The sequence below is a fragment of the Pogonomyrmex barbatus genome, unplaced genomic scaffold (assembly GCF_055798465.1).
Source record: "Pogonomyrmex barbatus isolate J1 unplaced genomic scaffold, ASM5579846v1 scaffold4, whole genome shotgun sequence".
Classification (NCBI taxonomy): Eukaryota; Metazoa; Arthropoda; class Insecta; order Hymenoptera; family Formicidae; genus Pogonomyrmex; species Pogonomyrmex barbatus.
In genome coordinates, this window is record NW_028297138.1 from 11,303,646 (window position 1) to 11,318,781 (window position 15,136).

The window sequence follows — 15,136 nt, forward strand, 5'->3', positions numbered from 1 at the left end:
AAGTTGTTAATTGCTTGTCATATTTCTTTTTTTTTTTTTTTTTTGTCAAATTAATCGTCATGCTAATTTCATCAATTTGAAAAATGTAAACGGCTTACACAGTTAAAGTCAGTACCACGAATCTTTTTGTCGATCACACAAAAAGATGATCACGCTATTTTAATCCAGCCACTCGGCAGCGCTTTATGATGATTGAGCGATGATTATTCATTGAACCGGTACGGGCGAGTCGTTTCGAATTATAAAAGGACGGCTACACGGCAATAAGAGTTGGCACCACGCTCTTACCTGTCGCAAAGAGAGGCGAAACGTGATGCCTTTTGTCCTGTCTCGGTTCATTCGTCGTGACACGAAAGGAGAGAAACGTTCTGCTTGCGTGCATTACTTTTATGCCATCACGAGCGAGAGAGAAAGCACGGGCTCTAAAATATTCCACCTCACACACTATCATCACGTAGTTATGTCTCATGAATAATTTGGCACTTCTTTCCTCCTCTCTTCACCTCTCTTCCCTCATATACATGCATTTTCTTAAATATATTAGACAGCATTGAGAAAATTAACGAAAATGCAGTTGGCAGCAAATAATGGATAGTTTGGATAACAAATAATAATTTATAAAAAAGTCTAAAGCCATTCTTCTCAGTAGCGCGTTCACAATCTAAAAAAAAGTACATCATATAAAATTTTTATTAAATGCAGAATATTATCTTCTCAAATCCAGCCATCACAAGTCTCAAAATTAAAATTAAAACTGGAGAGATTAATTTAAATTAAATTAATAAATTAAATTATCTAGTAAGACAAATCCGAATTAGTAAATTAATTTATACTTTAAATAAAAACTATAATTTTGTACGGATAATCGCAAAGCGGTCGCTGGGACATGGCACCATGACCGTGTGGGTACTTTAAGGAGGAGGCTGCATAAGGATTCGCCATACACAACAGTCACGAGGCACACACGAGGGAGACGTGGACACGCGAACTTTTAACCTCGACACGACGAGCGAGAGAAAAAAAGAGATAAAGCCCAAGAGAAAGCACGCTCCACATGTATCTACGTACATATATACGTACATAAATACACGTTCGCACGAGCGGGCGAACAAATTTTTCTCACGACGAAATAAAGATCTCGTCCGACATAAGAAGGGTACACGAAGGAAACACCGCCGATGGTGGCCGGTACACGTTCGTTCACCAAGGTGGTAACTCTCTCATCGTCCACCCACTGAGAGTTCACGGTACATCTTGTATACATCTCGTTCGCGTAAAGAGTTAAAACCGGGAACTCATATTAAAATGATATTTCAGCTCCATTTCAATTACGGTTCGGTCTAAAAAAATAAAAAAAAAAATAATTTAATAACCAATAAACTTTTCAGAATTTTAATACAAGTTTACGATTTCGGCTTAACTAAAAAGTAGTTTATGTGGTATGGTTATTGGTTTCGGTTTCGGTTTGATTCAAATCCCTTGTCAAAAAAAAAGTCAGAAAATAAAAAAGGTAATTAAAACCGTCGATTAATCTTGATCGCTTTATTAATTAATTTTTATTTATTAATTAACAATGTTCGCAAACGAGATATATATTTGAATGCAAACGTATTTCGTATCGCATATACGTCTTTCAATTTTATAAAATATTATATATTATCAAGTCTGTTTGATACACTGTCATATGAAAAAGAGATTTGAATAAACAAGTTATTAAAGTTACATTCACAACGTGAAATTTGCATTGCGCTGAGGAAATCTTATTTCGTACGTTTCGAAACAAGCGAACAGATGTGTCTTTCCAATTCAGAGAATCAAATCATTTTCCGCCTTTCATCGCGAGACAAATAATGAGTCAGGATATCACCTCGGTGGCGCGGTAATATCGCACAGATACACGCGAAATACTTTATTGCACGGCACGATACGATCGGGCTCGTTATCTTTAATAAGATCGACTCACGAGACATAAAATCGCGGAGAAATATAATAACGGCAGCGTCGGCCCGCAAAAACGGGCCCGCTGCCATTGGACAATGTAAGTCCTTGTGGGTGGATGCGTGACGCATCGCCATTTGAGATCCACTGCTATCAATGTGTTTGCGTCCGTCGTTCAAGAAGTAAGATGCGAAATTTAACCCTTGTCAGGATCATTCCGTGCGAGTTTTAATGCTGGCGGCGTATTAAGAGAGAGAGATTCTCGCGCCTCGATTAAGGTTTCGCGATTGAATGGTCCGATTCCACATAGGATTGCACCAATTTGCTTGTCCACTATCGATAAAAATAAACTATCGCTAGATAACTTTTTAATTTTCTTATAAACTTTCGTCATCACATAGGTGATCGATGATTTTTCCATGAATGTGTAAAATTCTAAAGGTGAATAGTGACATTGAAAATATACATTCTTTACGCTGATATAAAATTCTTCATAGGTATATTCTAAGTAATTATGACATTTAAAATAAAATAAAAACATTATAATTTTTTTTATCATGAATTTATAATGCAAAATAAAGTGAGTCGATTAAAAGCGATTTATATTCAAGCTGAAGGAACGTATTTATCTCTTTAATAACATTAATAGTATTTTTGATCGATAAATGGCCATCGCCAAGAAATGAATGAATACGATAAACGAAGAGTCGCGATGAGCTCGGCTACGTACTCATTATTAAATTTGAGTACGCATCGCACAATCATCGTAAATAATCGCCCACGTTCGGTGACGCGGTGGCTTATAAATTTTGCCCGGCTATTACGCGAGTCACTTAAAATGCAATGATATAAATTAAAAGGTTGCCGGTATAACGATCGATCACGATATTCCTCACGCGATCTCACATCTTTTTATCTCTGTCATTTAAACCGCTGCCACTTAACGATATCACCCTTCACTTCTGTTCTAATTTACGAAATGTATGTAATAAAGTAATAAAATCGTATCGAAATGTTGAGAGTGTAAATCTCAGATATTAACGAATCGTATTCCTTCGGGACTTTTTCTGCAAAAATCGCGCGGTCACTTGAACGATGATAAATTCAACGAGAACGTTACGTTTCACGTTCGCAAGAAGATAATCCATTCTCGTTTTACTTGCTGCCCCGTAATATTTTCAGACGTTAATAAGTGCGACGGATAATATGACATACAAATACTCGCACCCATTTGCACGGAACTATGTATGTACATGTGCGTGTGTATACGTCGCAAATAGATCGAGGCCTACTCTCGCCGTACTTCGCATTGCCCGTTCGGCATGAACAACGACTCTTCGGTATCGCCGTGAGTAGTCGGGCCCTAATATGGAAGCGGTGCTCATTTGGTGCGTTCACGTTTTACAGCTGAAATGAATTTATGGAAAGGACACCTCTCCTTCCTCTCCGCCCATCGGCGCGGTGAAACGGGGAAGAAGAGAGAGAGAGAGAGAGAGAGAGAGAGAGAGAGAGAGAGAGAGAGAGAGGAGCTGCCGCGACGCGGCAACGCCAACGAAACGATAAATTTACCCCTTACCGGGTCTTCTGACGCTAAATAGATGCCCGCACTGCCGTCTTTTGACATAAACGCTCAGCATAAATTCATCAACCTTTTGACCGACACGTCCGTTCGTGTCTCCGCGCACAATCAGCTTCCCCCGCGACGCGTTCCGGAGCGCCGCTCGCTCGTCGCGTGTGACGTTCGGAAACTGAATACGCAACAATTTTTAAAAATTGCTCGAATTTCTCCATATTTCTCCATACTCAATTAATAAAACAATATACGGATTAGACTTGAAAGGAATAAAACATTCATTTGAATCTGAATTTGAAGAAATCAGCCATGTAATATAAAAATAAACATTCGTAACATTAAAACTTTTCATCCCCGTGTGGAGACCACGCTATTATATTCTCTCAAGTATTTTTATCAATGTAGATTAATTTTTTAACCTCGGTTCACTTTATTTTTTTAAAACTTAGATTTTTCTGGTTGCTATTTTCTGACCCATAACTGATAAAAAGTAGACCAACAATTAATTAGTATCACGGAAAAAAAGCTTCAAAGTAAATAATATCTTTTCTATAAGTGAATGAAAAAAAGTTAAAAGTTAACAGCTAAATTTAATACAGTTAAAGTTAAATTTTAAACTTAACTTTATATATTTATGCTTGGCAACTCGATGTAGCCGAGCTTTTAAGTATCTCAGCCATAGGGCTTAATTACGTCATCGGTGATTTTGATGCGAGGACAAGCAACAGCTCTATCTACATCCAAGATGACTTTAACAGCGATAATCGCGCGGAAAGCTCATGTCGCAAGAACCGAAACGAATGACGAGATGCGGATGTACGTTCGCAGACTTTATTTCCTTTCATAACATAAACGCAGCGGTCAAGCACGCATCGTGTTGGTTACTATGAATTATGGCTGTGAATTATGCGCATAACAAACATTGATTCAAGTAGTATTATTGTGCGCAATCGCACATAGAATGATCTTCTCGTAATTATAATCGAATCTCTATCCAATTTTGGCGAGATGTCCGAATACAATGTGTCCAATAAAAAAAAAAAAAACGCAAAAGTTTTGAGGATATCAATTTTGGATACCACAAAATTTTAGATATCATAACTAAAATTTTAGATATAATAATTTTTAAACGGGAAGTAAAATAAACCGAAGTTACCTGGCACTTGTGGGAGATAAGAACAAAGGTCTTCACAAGTTCTCGGTGAAAACTGATTTGCATTATGAATTTGATTTTAACTGAATCATGCATGGGAGATTACCGGTATGTCTTGGCGAACGCTGACACGCGAATTAAAGCTGGACGAGTTTGATGGCGATAGAGCGAAACGCGAAACCACCACACCGGGTCGGACGGATTCGAGACAGAGTGGCGCGTAGGTGTCGACTATGATAATGTGGTGAAAAATGAGCAGTGAGGAAACGGACGTACGGTAATTCATTCGACATGGTAAACGAGTTGAGTGCATGGCGCGCGCGGGTAATTAATTGCGTTCGCGCTTTGCGCGCGTGGTGCGATGGCGAGCGGTTAGTTGTAGTAAATTCGCGTGATGGAAATACTTGACGAGGCAACGGCGTGATTCACTTGAATGTGAATCTTCTATCGTGAGTCTCGAGTTTCGGAGTACAGTTGAAATCAGTTGAAATCACATTGCATTCGTATACACAGTCGTTGAATTCTTAATCAATCTGGAAAAAACCTTATGGGATTTATAAGTAATATTTATACATGATTTATAGTGCATTCTTTTATTTTAAGCCGAAATAAAATAGATCTTTTTCATGTTGGAAGAAATGGAGATCGTTATATTAAAGACGAAAATGTCATTCATATATCTAATATTTTATGTGACAGTATGACGTATTTTATGTGACAGTTTGACAGTTTCATGGGCGTCACGTTTACATCAATATCTGTTATAATTTTTATGTTGCTTTTATTCTACAAAATTTAATGAATTAATTATTAGTAAGTCAAATTAAAAAATTAATTTTAATAATATTATATACAAAATATTAATATAAAAAAAAACAGAAGAAGAACATAAGAAGATATATTGTATACTCATAAACGCAGAAAACATTTTCGACACATAATTAAACAATTTTAAATATTATATAATAGATTTTTTCAAATTTTACTTCCATAAAAATTACTTATGTGTTAAAAATAAATCAGGAAAAAATTACTTATGTGTTAAAAATAAATCAGAAACACCATTTAGATCTGTAGCTTCTTTTTCTTGTTTTTTTTTTTGTATTTGTATAGAAAACAAATTTGATCCTTCTAAGAACAGAAAAGAAAGAAAATTTAACGTTATATTTATTCAAAGGTAGCAGAGAAGCAGCTTTCACGTACGCGATAAGCTCGGCTGGTGTTACATACGCGGTGACCGCAGCTTGCAGCCGTGGCAACATCACAGCTTGCGGTTGCGAACCAGCTGTAAGGTAGTTACAAACTCCAGAACGTTTGTGCACGGCACGCAATTTCTAAGTTATATTACCAATTAATATCGCGCCTTTGTAGGACGAGGAAGGAATTACCGCCGAACGGTTGGGAGTGGGGTGGCTGCAGCGCCGACGTCACGTACGGGATGAGGTAATTAAGCTGATAGTCAATTACGTAATTTGCGCTATCAGTTTTAGTCGATTCTCACACCAACTCGCTCGCTTGCGACACGTTACAAAATCTGATGAACGCTAAAACACGCATAAATTTTAATATTATAATTTAATGCTAGGTTCGCGCGTAGGTTTCTGGATGCGAGGGAGGTCGAAGGAGACGCCCGGAGCTTGATGAATCTTCACAATAACAAAGCCGGAAGGAAGGTAAGCGCAACAATAAATCCTTTTGTCTTTATTTCCTTAAAATTGTTAACATTATGAAATAAATAATTTTTTTGCGAATGAAGGATAGAGGTGTCACGAGTCATAGAATATACATCGGCAAAAAAATAACGTTATGTAACGAACATTATAATTGCCGTGAAGCAATACTAATTACTTGCCAGAGAAATTGTTCAGTGCGAAAATTATGCTCGCTGACGTTTGATGACGACATGGCACTTTGCTGTTTCTCAATCATCACATCGTACGTTTATATTTACGCGAGATTCTGAGGTTATATAACAGCGTATCATGTGAGAAATATATAATGCAATTAAAGCGAATGCACCGTTATTTTTGTTACTTACAAGAAAACGCACAGATTTTTCCATCTTTGATATTTGCCTCGAAAAAAAATAACCATTTTTTTTTTTTTTTTCAAAAGAATATTTCATTCTTTAAAAGTATATATGTATAAAGGAATTTTATTGCGACGAAACGTGCTCATTTATTTTCTCATTCGCGTAATCATATTTTTACATGAGAAGATTAAAGAAGAAGAAATACAGCAAGTATCATGTTAATATTATTGAAATGTTAAAAATAAAGATATGAAGAATAGGAACGTCTGATTGTGTATACATGTACGTATTAGCATCGTTGATGTTTTGTAATAGGAAATCTGAGGTCGGATAACAGGATGATAACATCGATAATGAGGCGCACTCATCACGCGTCAAGTGTATGCAAGTCAGGCATTATCAAACTTGATTTATCGCCCAATAACCCACGTGGGAAGCCAATTATAGGGAACAAAACAATGTCGTCGTTCCGCGATTCACGCGAACGTAACTGTTCGTCTTGCCTATCATCTAGATGTTTCAATCGTTTCTTTTCTATGAAAATAGGTTCATATTTCACTTTGCGTTAAAAAATTACTAATTACAGTATTGCGATTTATATCATGTCGAATTGAAAAGAAATGGAACGACAGAAAGAAAAAAGTAGTCTTTTTTATTTAATTTAAAAACTTCATAATATCTGAACGTAGTCGCATCTGTTTATTCATATAATACATTGAAGCTTCATATTTCAAAAAAATGAAGTAGAAAAAGCATTTAGATTTAAATCGTCTTATTATTAAAATAAATATTTTTGATAAAATAAATATTTCATATTGAAATCTAAATAAATTCAAAATCAAAAGTAATACGCTGTTGAAATTAAAAAAATGTAGACGAGTAATAAAGTATTTTAATGACTTGAAAGTAAACTTTCTTTTTCGAACGTAATACTTTCGTATTTTTAAAAAGAATTAGAATCTTTTTTTCATCATTATCACGCTCACGTGAAAAGATCGGCGATCGGCGGAGGACGAAAGTAAGAGATGATTGCATTACGCCCGAGGTGAAGGCGACGAGGGCGGTGCGCCTTAATTGGGGAAAGTTCGTCGAGCTTTCGTCTACCTCGATCGGCCCTTATTACAACCGGGCAATAAAAACTCGCTATTGGTCGGTTATACGCGAGTGTACGTGTACGCACGTACGGCTGTGTTCCCCGTACTCGCGGGGTAATGATTTATTCTTAACGTTGATCGTCCCGGCGCGCCACATATTTTATGCCTTGAGGATTTTTTTGAATCTCCGCCGGTGCATGTGGCAGGTCCGCGCGCGGTGCGCCGGAATAATTCGTAATGTTAAACCAGTTTCATGCGCGTACGCGTCGTGTTCGCTCCGCGACGCACAATGAAAGGTGGTTTCCCATCGGGGGAATCGGGCGTGCGTAGGATTTTGCAGATGAACATTCGATACGATTACAACCGTTTAAGATACCGTTTAAGATCGCCGAATCGAGTTAACCGAAGTGTATCTCCCGCGCCAGTGGCGTGGCGAGGCGAAATCCCCACGGTAATTACAACGTTTTCGAGGAACATTGTAATTTTTCATAAGCGTGAGAAAGCAATCCGGATAGGCATTCATTTGCATTCATTTCTTGCATTTCGTTTCTGTGTGAAAGGTATAATGTTCACAATCGAATCTTTTTATTCTTAGTATGCCGAAGCTAAACTTAGGTCTTAGCATTTCGATCTATAGCTTTTCCACAGTCTTATTTTGTTGCAATGAAACGTGCATAAAATAAAAATGCAAAATGATTGTTTAATAAAATTTTTCACTTTATGCATGCGTAATTGAATGAAAAACAAGTCAACGAGACAACGAGGGAAATTTAGGAGCAGGAAGTTAAAAACATTACGAGAAGATTGGATGTAATCATGTATTGTTATCTGAAATCAATAGAAGTACAATCAAAATGAAATAAAATTATATAATTGAATGGATAAATTTTTATTAAATTTTAATTCAACGAATAAAAATTCTTTTATATGTTTCAATATGATAAAAAAATATAAAACGCACATAAGAAAAAAATATAAAACGCACGGGTTAAATTGCGTATAATATTATGACAATCAAAGCTCTACGCCATTGATCTCTTCGTAATGGACCCACGTGTATCTCCATATCGTTTGAAAATGATGATTCAAGCATCGGACGACGCATTCATTCTCATCGGGCGCATTGTAAGTTTTTGTTTTCATTCTCTCGTTCCCGTTCTCGTTTCTCCAAACCAAAAAGACCCCGATCGCATCTGTAGATTCGAAATTTGCATAGAACACGCGTGTATAATGTAAGGAACAAATCGATGTACACTTTATCAAGCGCACGGGTGTAAGTTGTAATCTGTTTCGATATGATGTATAGATGCGTTTCGAGATTTTACATTGGTCTCCGTCATACACCCTATAGAATCGATAGAATGAAAGATGAGAGTGATCTTTCACTGCTGGACAGAATAGATCAATACTACTCAGTAATCCAATGACTCAATATGTAATTCAAGTAAAATTCCATTTTTTAATATCACACTTTCATCTGAAATTAGTTGAACAAAAATTTCGAAAGTTTAAATCTTTTTTTCGATAACAATAATTACGTCTGCGTAATTATGTCATTGTCACATTTTTGTATAAAGCACGACATTAATGCCCGATTCCACCAACGTAGATTTACTTTAATCTCGATTTAACTTGCTCTTCATCTTTTTCTAATGTTTAGAATCAGAAAAAGATGAAGAGTATGTTGAGCCGAGATTAAAGTTAATCCATGTTGATGGAATTGGGCATTAATGTCAGTTGTCGGATGGAAAAAAAAAACTCGTAAAACTCGTGAAGCTGCATAGGTGGACTTATGAAAGTTACGCTACTTGTAACGTTTCATCTTTTCAGATAGTTAAGGCTCTTTTGCAAACGGAATGCAAATGTCACGGGGTATCTGGTTCCTGCACTGTGAGAACGTGCTGGCGAACGTTACCTAGTTTCCGTCAGATCGGCGACGCACTCATGAAAAAATACTACAGGGCTAGACCGGTCATCGCAATTACACCTCCTCCCCCACCCACAGTTCAGGTAGTAAATGTCAATCGCAAATAAAACGGCGGGGCACGATTAATCAAACATTTGATGTTCCTGTCACTTCCGAAATTTAATGCAAATTACTCGTACGCGACTCGTAATTTACAGACACTGGACACAATATCACATTCGATGCTGCCGGAAATGGTGCCCATATTGGGAAACGATGCCAAAACTCAGGGCAAGCCGAACGATTTCGCCAAGTCGCGGCACAATCGGCAGCCGCTATTGAAAAAGACTGGCAAGTCCAGGAGACCGCATTTGGTCCTGAAAAGGACGAAAGTTAGCGGTGGTTCAAGTATAAGCCTAAAGAGGATTCCAAAAAGAAGCGAGCTGGTTTTTCTTCAACCTTCTCCCAATTATTGTGAGCCAGATTTGGCGCAGGGTAGCCTCGGCACGCAGGGCAGATACTGCAATCGTACCAGCAAGGGTAAAAAGAACCATGATACAAAAGTTGTAAAACCCTATCGATAATGTGCAAATGTCATTAAATATATCCATTTCTTCTTTTCTTCAATCTGTTTAAAATTCTTGCCATAACTTCCTTTAGTATTTCGATTGTTGATATGATGAAACGTTCTATTACATAATTATAATAATTCTTCACAAATTTCACCTTTTCTCGTTCACGACACGTATCATCTTTCTCATTTTCAGGAACTGACGGTTGTGATTTAATGTGCTGCGGACGTGGCTACAACACGCATCAATTCACAAGAACGTGGCAATGCAGATGCAAGTTTCATTGGTGTTGCCGCGTGCATTGCGAGACTTGCATGGAACGTACTGAAGAATACACATGCAAATAACACCATTATCGATGCACGATATGTACATATATTTGCGAAATAGTACATGTAATTATAAACGTTAAACAAAAGGAATTTAATGCACGAGAAACGTTAATATTATATAAGAAGCAGAATTTTATGATTATATTATTTTCGTTGATGATGTCAATGTCAAAATATCTTCATAATTTCTTATAACAGTCTAGGCCATGTATTCTCATGATATTTAAGCAATGGATATTGAAAGAATCAAAATCTAATATAAAAATAGATATGCATATTAAGCACGTGATGATACGTCATCCTACATATTAACTCCAATTGTTGAAAAACGTTCTACGGAATTTCACCCATGTTTTCTATTCTGTATTTAGAGATTGAATAATAGGATTGAATTTAATATGCATTTATAAAACTCAATTTATTGTCTAAATATCACTTCAAGTAATATAAGTAAGCAATATCGAACTTTATAGGAAATAAATGCATTTCAGATAATTATAAGAAACTTATTTCGATCAAGTATATACAATAATTAAATTATTAATGTTATCATTGTTAATGAATGTTAATGATATCATTGAGAACATATTCAAATCTTTCAGAAATATGCGGATATTATTCTATTAAATAAATAAATAAATAATATCAATCTAGATCTCAACTCTCAATACTTTTATATTTTTGTCAGACAATACGTAAATAATAGATAATAATTAATAATAATAATGTTTCTCAAATAATCAATGATATATTATAACATATGAATATTTAAATACACGGAAAGAACAACTTTGTTAAATTATCTAAAAATTTGACTAGATACAAGTCTTAAAATAATTTTGTTCGATCATCAAAATAATTACGTAAGATATGTTAATTGCTAGAATATAAAAAATTTTGCAGCATTTTTATTAAGTAGTATCGTCTAACATAATTTTTTTGATATTTAGTCTGATAAAATCTGTATCTAATCAAATTTCTAAATACTTTAGCAAAAACGTTCCGTGCAGGAATCACGTGTCTGAAATACTGCTCGATATACATGCAAATTTATACATGTTAAGGCATTATAGATTTGTGTATATCTCGTACTATTCACGAATCTCATATAAATTACGCATAGCCTGACCACTAGCTTTAGAGAATACTTGATCCCTAGTCGTACCGTTTACGTTTACATCTCTGACTTTTCGAATAATTGTACAATCATTTTAATATATATATATATATATATATAAGAATATATATATATATATATATATATATATATATATATATATATATATATAAGTGGATGTAATATCATGCATTTGTTGCAGATCGATATGCACGAGTCCAATTAGAGTACTTTATAAATAGCTTGTGAGTATACTATCCTTAAAATGAAGCTACATATATAGATAACAAAATAGTGAAAAATGTTTTCTCCGAATTAATATTAAAAGCGAGTCTTCTCTTTCCCAAGTGTCTTATAAAGCTTTCAATATATCTATTTCACAAGTCTTTCAAATATATAATATACTTCATAAATTATTTATTAAAAGCGCACAATAATTTATATCCTATGGTACATGTAAGCAAGATATTTGTCATAATTTTTATTAGTAAATAAAGTACAAGCGCTTTTGTCGATAAACTTTTCCATTTGTTTTATAATTGTTTACCTAAAGTTATCTCACTTGACAAATGTTTTGCCTAATCTAAAATATTCCTTTGTGATTGGTCTTGCTGTTTATGTTTTACAAGAACACATTAATAAAAAAAAAAAAAAATTAAATAAAATCATAAATTATTTAATAATTCGCCAATGATTTATATAACTTTGCTTATGACAAAAATTGATCTCTATCTATTATATCATAAATTGTAATCAATTATTAAAATCTTGCTCATAATGTAAATGAAAGAAAGAAATAATAAAGTTTTAGTTTTTGGAGTTGAGATCTTTGAAGTCATTCTTTATTTTATGTTTCTTCATAATTTCTTCTTAATTTTCCCATATTTTATCAATTTTCAAGAATTAAAATTTTTGTAATCCATAATATTCATAATTTTAAAATTCTAAGTGTATTTATTCAGAATCGTGTTTCTTTTTAGACTTTTTATAGAAAATTTTTAAAATTTTAAATAATGCAACTTCTTATCAATTATTTATCAATTATATTTTTTTAATTCTTTGTCGATTTTCAAAATATATTTAAATTTTTGAGTTAAAGTCTCCAAATATAAAATTTTAAGAATTGTTATTCTTAGAGATTTCAGATTTAGTGTCTAAAAAAATAAGAGATATTTACAAAACAAATGTTTTAATGTTTTATTCATATTTTATTTTACACATCGTAATAAAAAATTATATTTTTTTATATATAAAAATAAATGTATGTGTATATAAAAAATGTGTGTAATAAATATATCAGTTATATACATATATTAAATATAATTATATTATTGTAAAATAATATAGTTATTCTAGTATTACGACATTATACAAAGTTTATTACTTGAATATAATAATAAACATAATAAACATATTAAACTATATATTTAATTAATAATAAACATATTAAAATACAAAAAAATTATTTATAAGTTGTTTTGTATGTATGCGTGTGTATATATATATATATTTTGTCTCTAAATGTTATTTAATATTTTTTGTGCTTCTTGTTTCGCTTTTTGATCATCATCATTTTTTGCAGGGTATTCAACAGCTTTTTTCAAATATTTTATCGCATCTTCCTTACGATTTAATTTTAAATATGTCTTTCCTAACAAAAGTAAATTGTGACTATAAAAATTTGGATCTATCTCTTCAGCTTTTTCAAGATACATCGATGCTTCTTCAAAGGATGAAACTGGTGGTTCTTCAAATATGATAGATGCTATTTTTCTTTGATACCATGGCAAACTTGAAATCTCATAACACCAGAATCCAATCATGTGAAATATCATTGCATCAGGATTTAATTCCATAGATCTCTAAAATATAAATTTTAAGAATTATAATTATATAAATATAATATAAATTATGATTTGCGATTATAGTAACTGTTGTCATGACTTGTAAAATTCAGACCATTTTTATACTTTATTTATTTATATATTATACATTTTTATATTCTATATTACAAAATTTGATATCTCACATCATTGTATTTGCGAACTAATATCTGTATTTTTCAATTAATTTTTTGTGCAATATCTTACCAGCATATGCTTTTTAATATTGTATGATTCTTTTATAAGTGTTTTTGTACCCTCTAAAGTACTTTTTTTGTTAAGAAGTATAGACATCCATTTATGAACAGCAAAATGATCTTCTTTAATATTAAGAGCGGTACATAACAAATCGTATCCCTCATAAATTAACTTTCGAGCTTCAATGTCATTAGCGGTTTCAGACATCCAATATATAGCTCTGGACAAACGCCATAAGATTTCAACATTCTTATCATCCTATTTGATAAAAAAAAGTTATATTTATAAATGAATATGTAGGCAACATTATACAAATAGTTTAGAAAATTTAATTACCTTGTAGTTTGACAGAAGATCGTATATGCCTTTATAGTCTCCTCGATCAAAAAGTGAATCTGCTTCGTTAAGAAGTTCTTTCATTGTCTTTGAAGTTGTGGATTCTATTTTCTTTTCTTCATTGCTTTTGCTTTTTATGAGTCCCCATGTTCCCATAGCAGTAAGTGACGATATCATTGATAATTTTCCAACATTTTGTATGTTATATTCTTTCTAGAAAAAAATTATGTTAATATATTAACATATCTAGTAAGCAAACTATGTGCTAATAAATTGGTAATAAACTTGCTCGAAATATTATAAAAAATCCAATATCATCTGTTTGTATTAAGTTCATATAATACTGACAGATATTTATTTCTACTAATATAGATTAACTTGAATCTTAATTCAGCATTTTTTATCTTTTTTAGTCTCTTTTTAGTTCTAAGAATTAGAAAAAGGTAAATTAAACCGAGTTATTTTACATTGATAAAAATAAACTTGAATAATTGTTGCTATATCTATAAAATATAATTCCATACCTTATATGTCGAATAAATATTTCGTGCAACGGCTGTTTGGAGAAATTTGCTGCAGTTTGTAAAACGATATAACCTCTGTAACATCATTTTAGACCTTAACTTTTAATTGGATAACTTATCTCAGAAAAATTACAAAATAAAATATCAATAAGATATCAAGCAAAACGAAATGTCTAACTCGCAAAGCGTATGATGCTTATTACATCAAAACTGATTTCTCATGGATGCGACAAATTATCTCATTTTTTCACGCTTACGTAAACGTTGATAAACGTAATAATTGCTAAATTATGTATTATAAATATTTATGCAATTTGTGCATAATTTGCACTTCGCGAAAGATATGTACAAGCACAGTCGTATGATATCCTTGACATTGCCATTTCACGCGCCATCTTACACACACACACACACACACACACACACACACACACACACACACACACACACACACACACACACACACACACACACACAC

At 33.4% G+C, this 15,136-nt stretch overlaps 2 protein-coding genes across 7 annotated transcripts in view; one reads left to right on the forward strand and one right to left on the reverse strand.

Annotated features, from left to right (window-relative positions):
- Positions 1 to 12,541, forward strand: part of LOC105432994 (protein Wnt-2) — a 57,443-nt gene extending 44,902 nt beyond the window's left edge. The window contains exons 3-9 of one of the 5 annotated variants that reach the window (XM_089080789.1): positions 5,842 to 5,956; positions 6,036 to 6,107; positions 6,250 to 6,337; positions 9,621 to 9,800; positions 9,915 to 10,236; positions 10,464 to 10,637; positions 11,920 to 12,541. In XM_089080789.1, the coding sequence (XP_088936915.1) occupies positions 5,842 to 5,956; positions 6,036 to 6,107; positions 6,250 to 6,337; positions 9,621 to 9,800; positions 9,915 to 10,236; positions 10,464 to 10,615 (929 nt within the window). In that variant the 3' untranslated portion in view covers positions 10,616 to 10,637; positions 11,920 to 12,541. Of the gene's footprint in view, positions 1 to 5,841; positions 5,957 to 6,035; positions 6,108 to 6,249; positions 6,338 to 9,620; positions 9,801 to 9,914; positions 10,237 to 10,463; positions 11,884 to 11,919 lie in introns of those variants that run through there. The other 4 variants (XM_089080788.1, XM_089080791.1, XM_011648045.2 and 1 more) reach the window with 4 other exon arrangements.
- A 348-nt stretch (positions 12,542 to 12,889) lies between these two features.
- Positions 12,890 to 15,078, reverse strand: LOC105432992 (regulator of microtubule dynamics protein 1). Of its 2 annotated transcripts, none has more exons than XM_011648044.2 (4): positions 14,659 to 15,078; positions 14,135 to 14,343; positions 13,808 to 14,056; positions 12,890 to 13,579 (listed from the first exon to the last, which is right to left on the reverse strand). In XM_011648044.2, the coding sequence occupies exons 2-4, from the start codon at positions 14,309 to 14,311 to the stop codon at positions 13,235 to 13,237; spliced, it is 771 nt and encodes a 256-aa protein (XP_011646346.2). In that variant the 5' UTR covers positions 14,312 to 14,343; positions 14,659 to 15,078; the 3' UTR covers positions 12,890 to 13,234. The 2 variants fall into 2 exon arrangements, with proteins under 2 accessions (XP_011646346.2, XP_011646345.2); XM_011648043.2 differs by having other exon boundaries at positions 14,135 to 14,347.
- Positions 15,079 to 15,136: the final 58 nt, after the last annotated feature.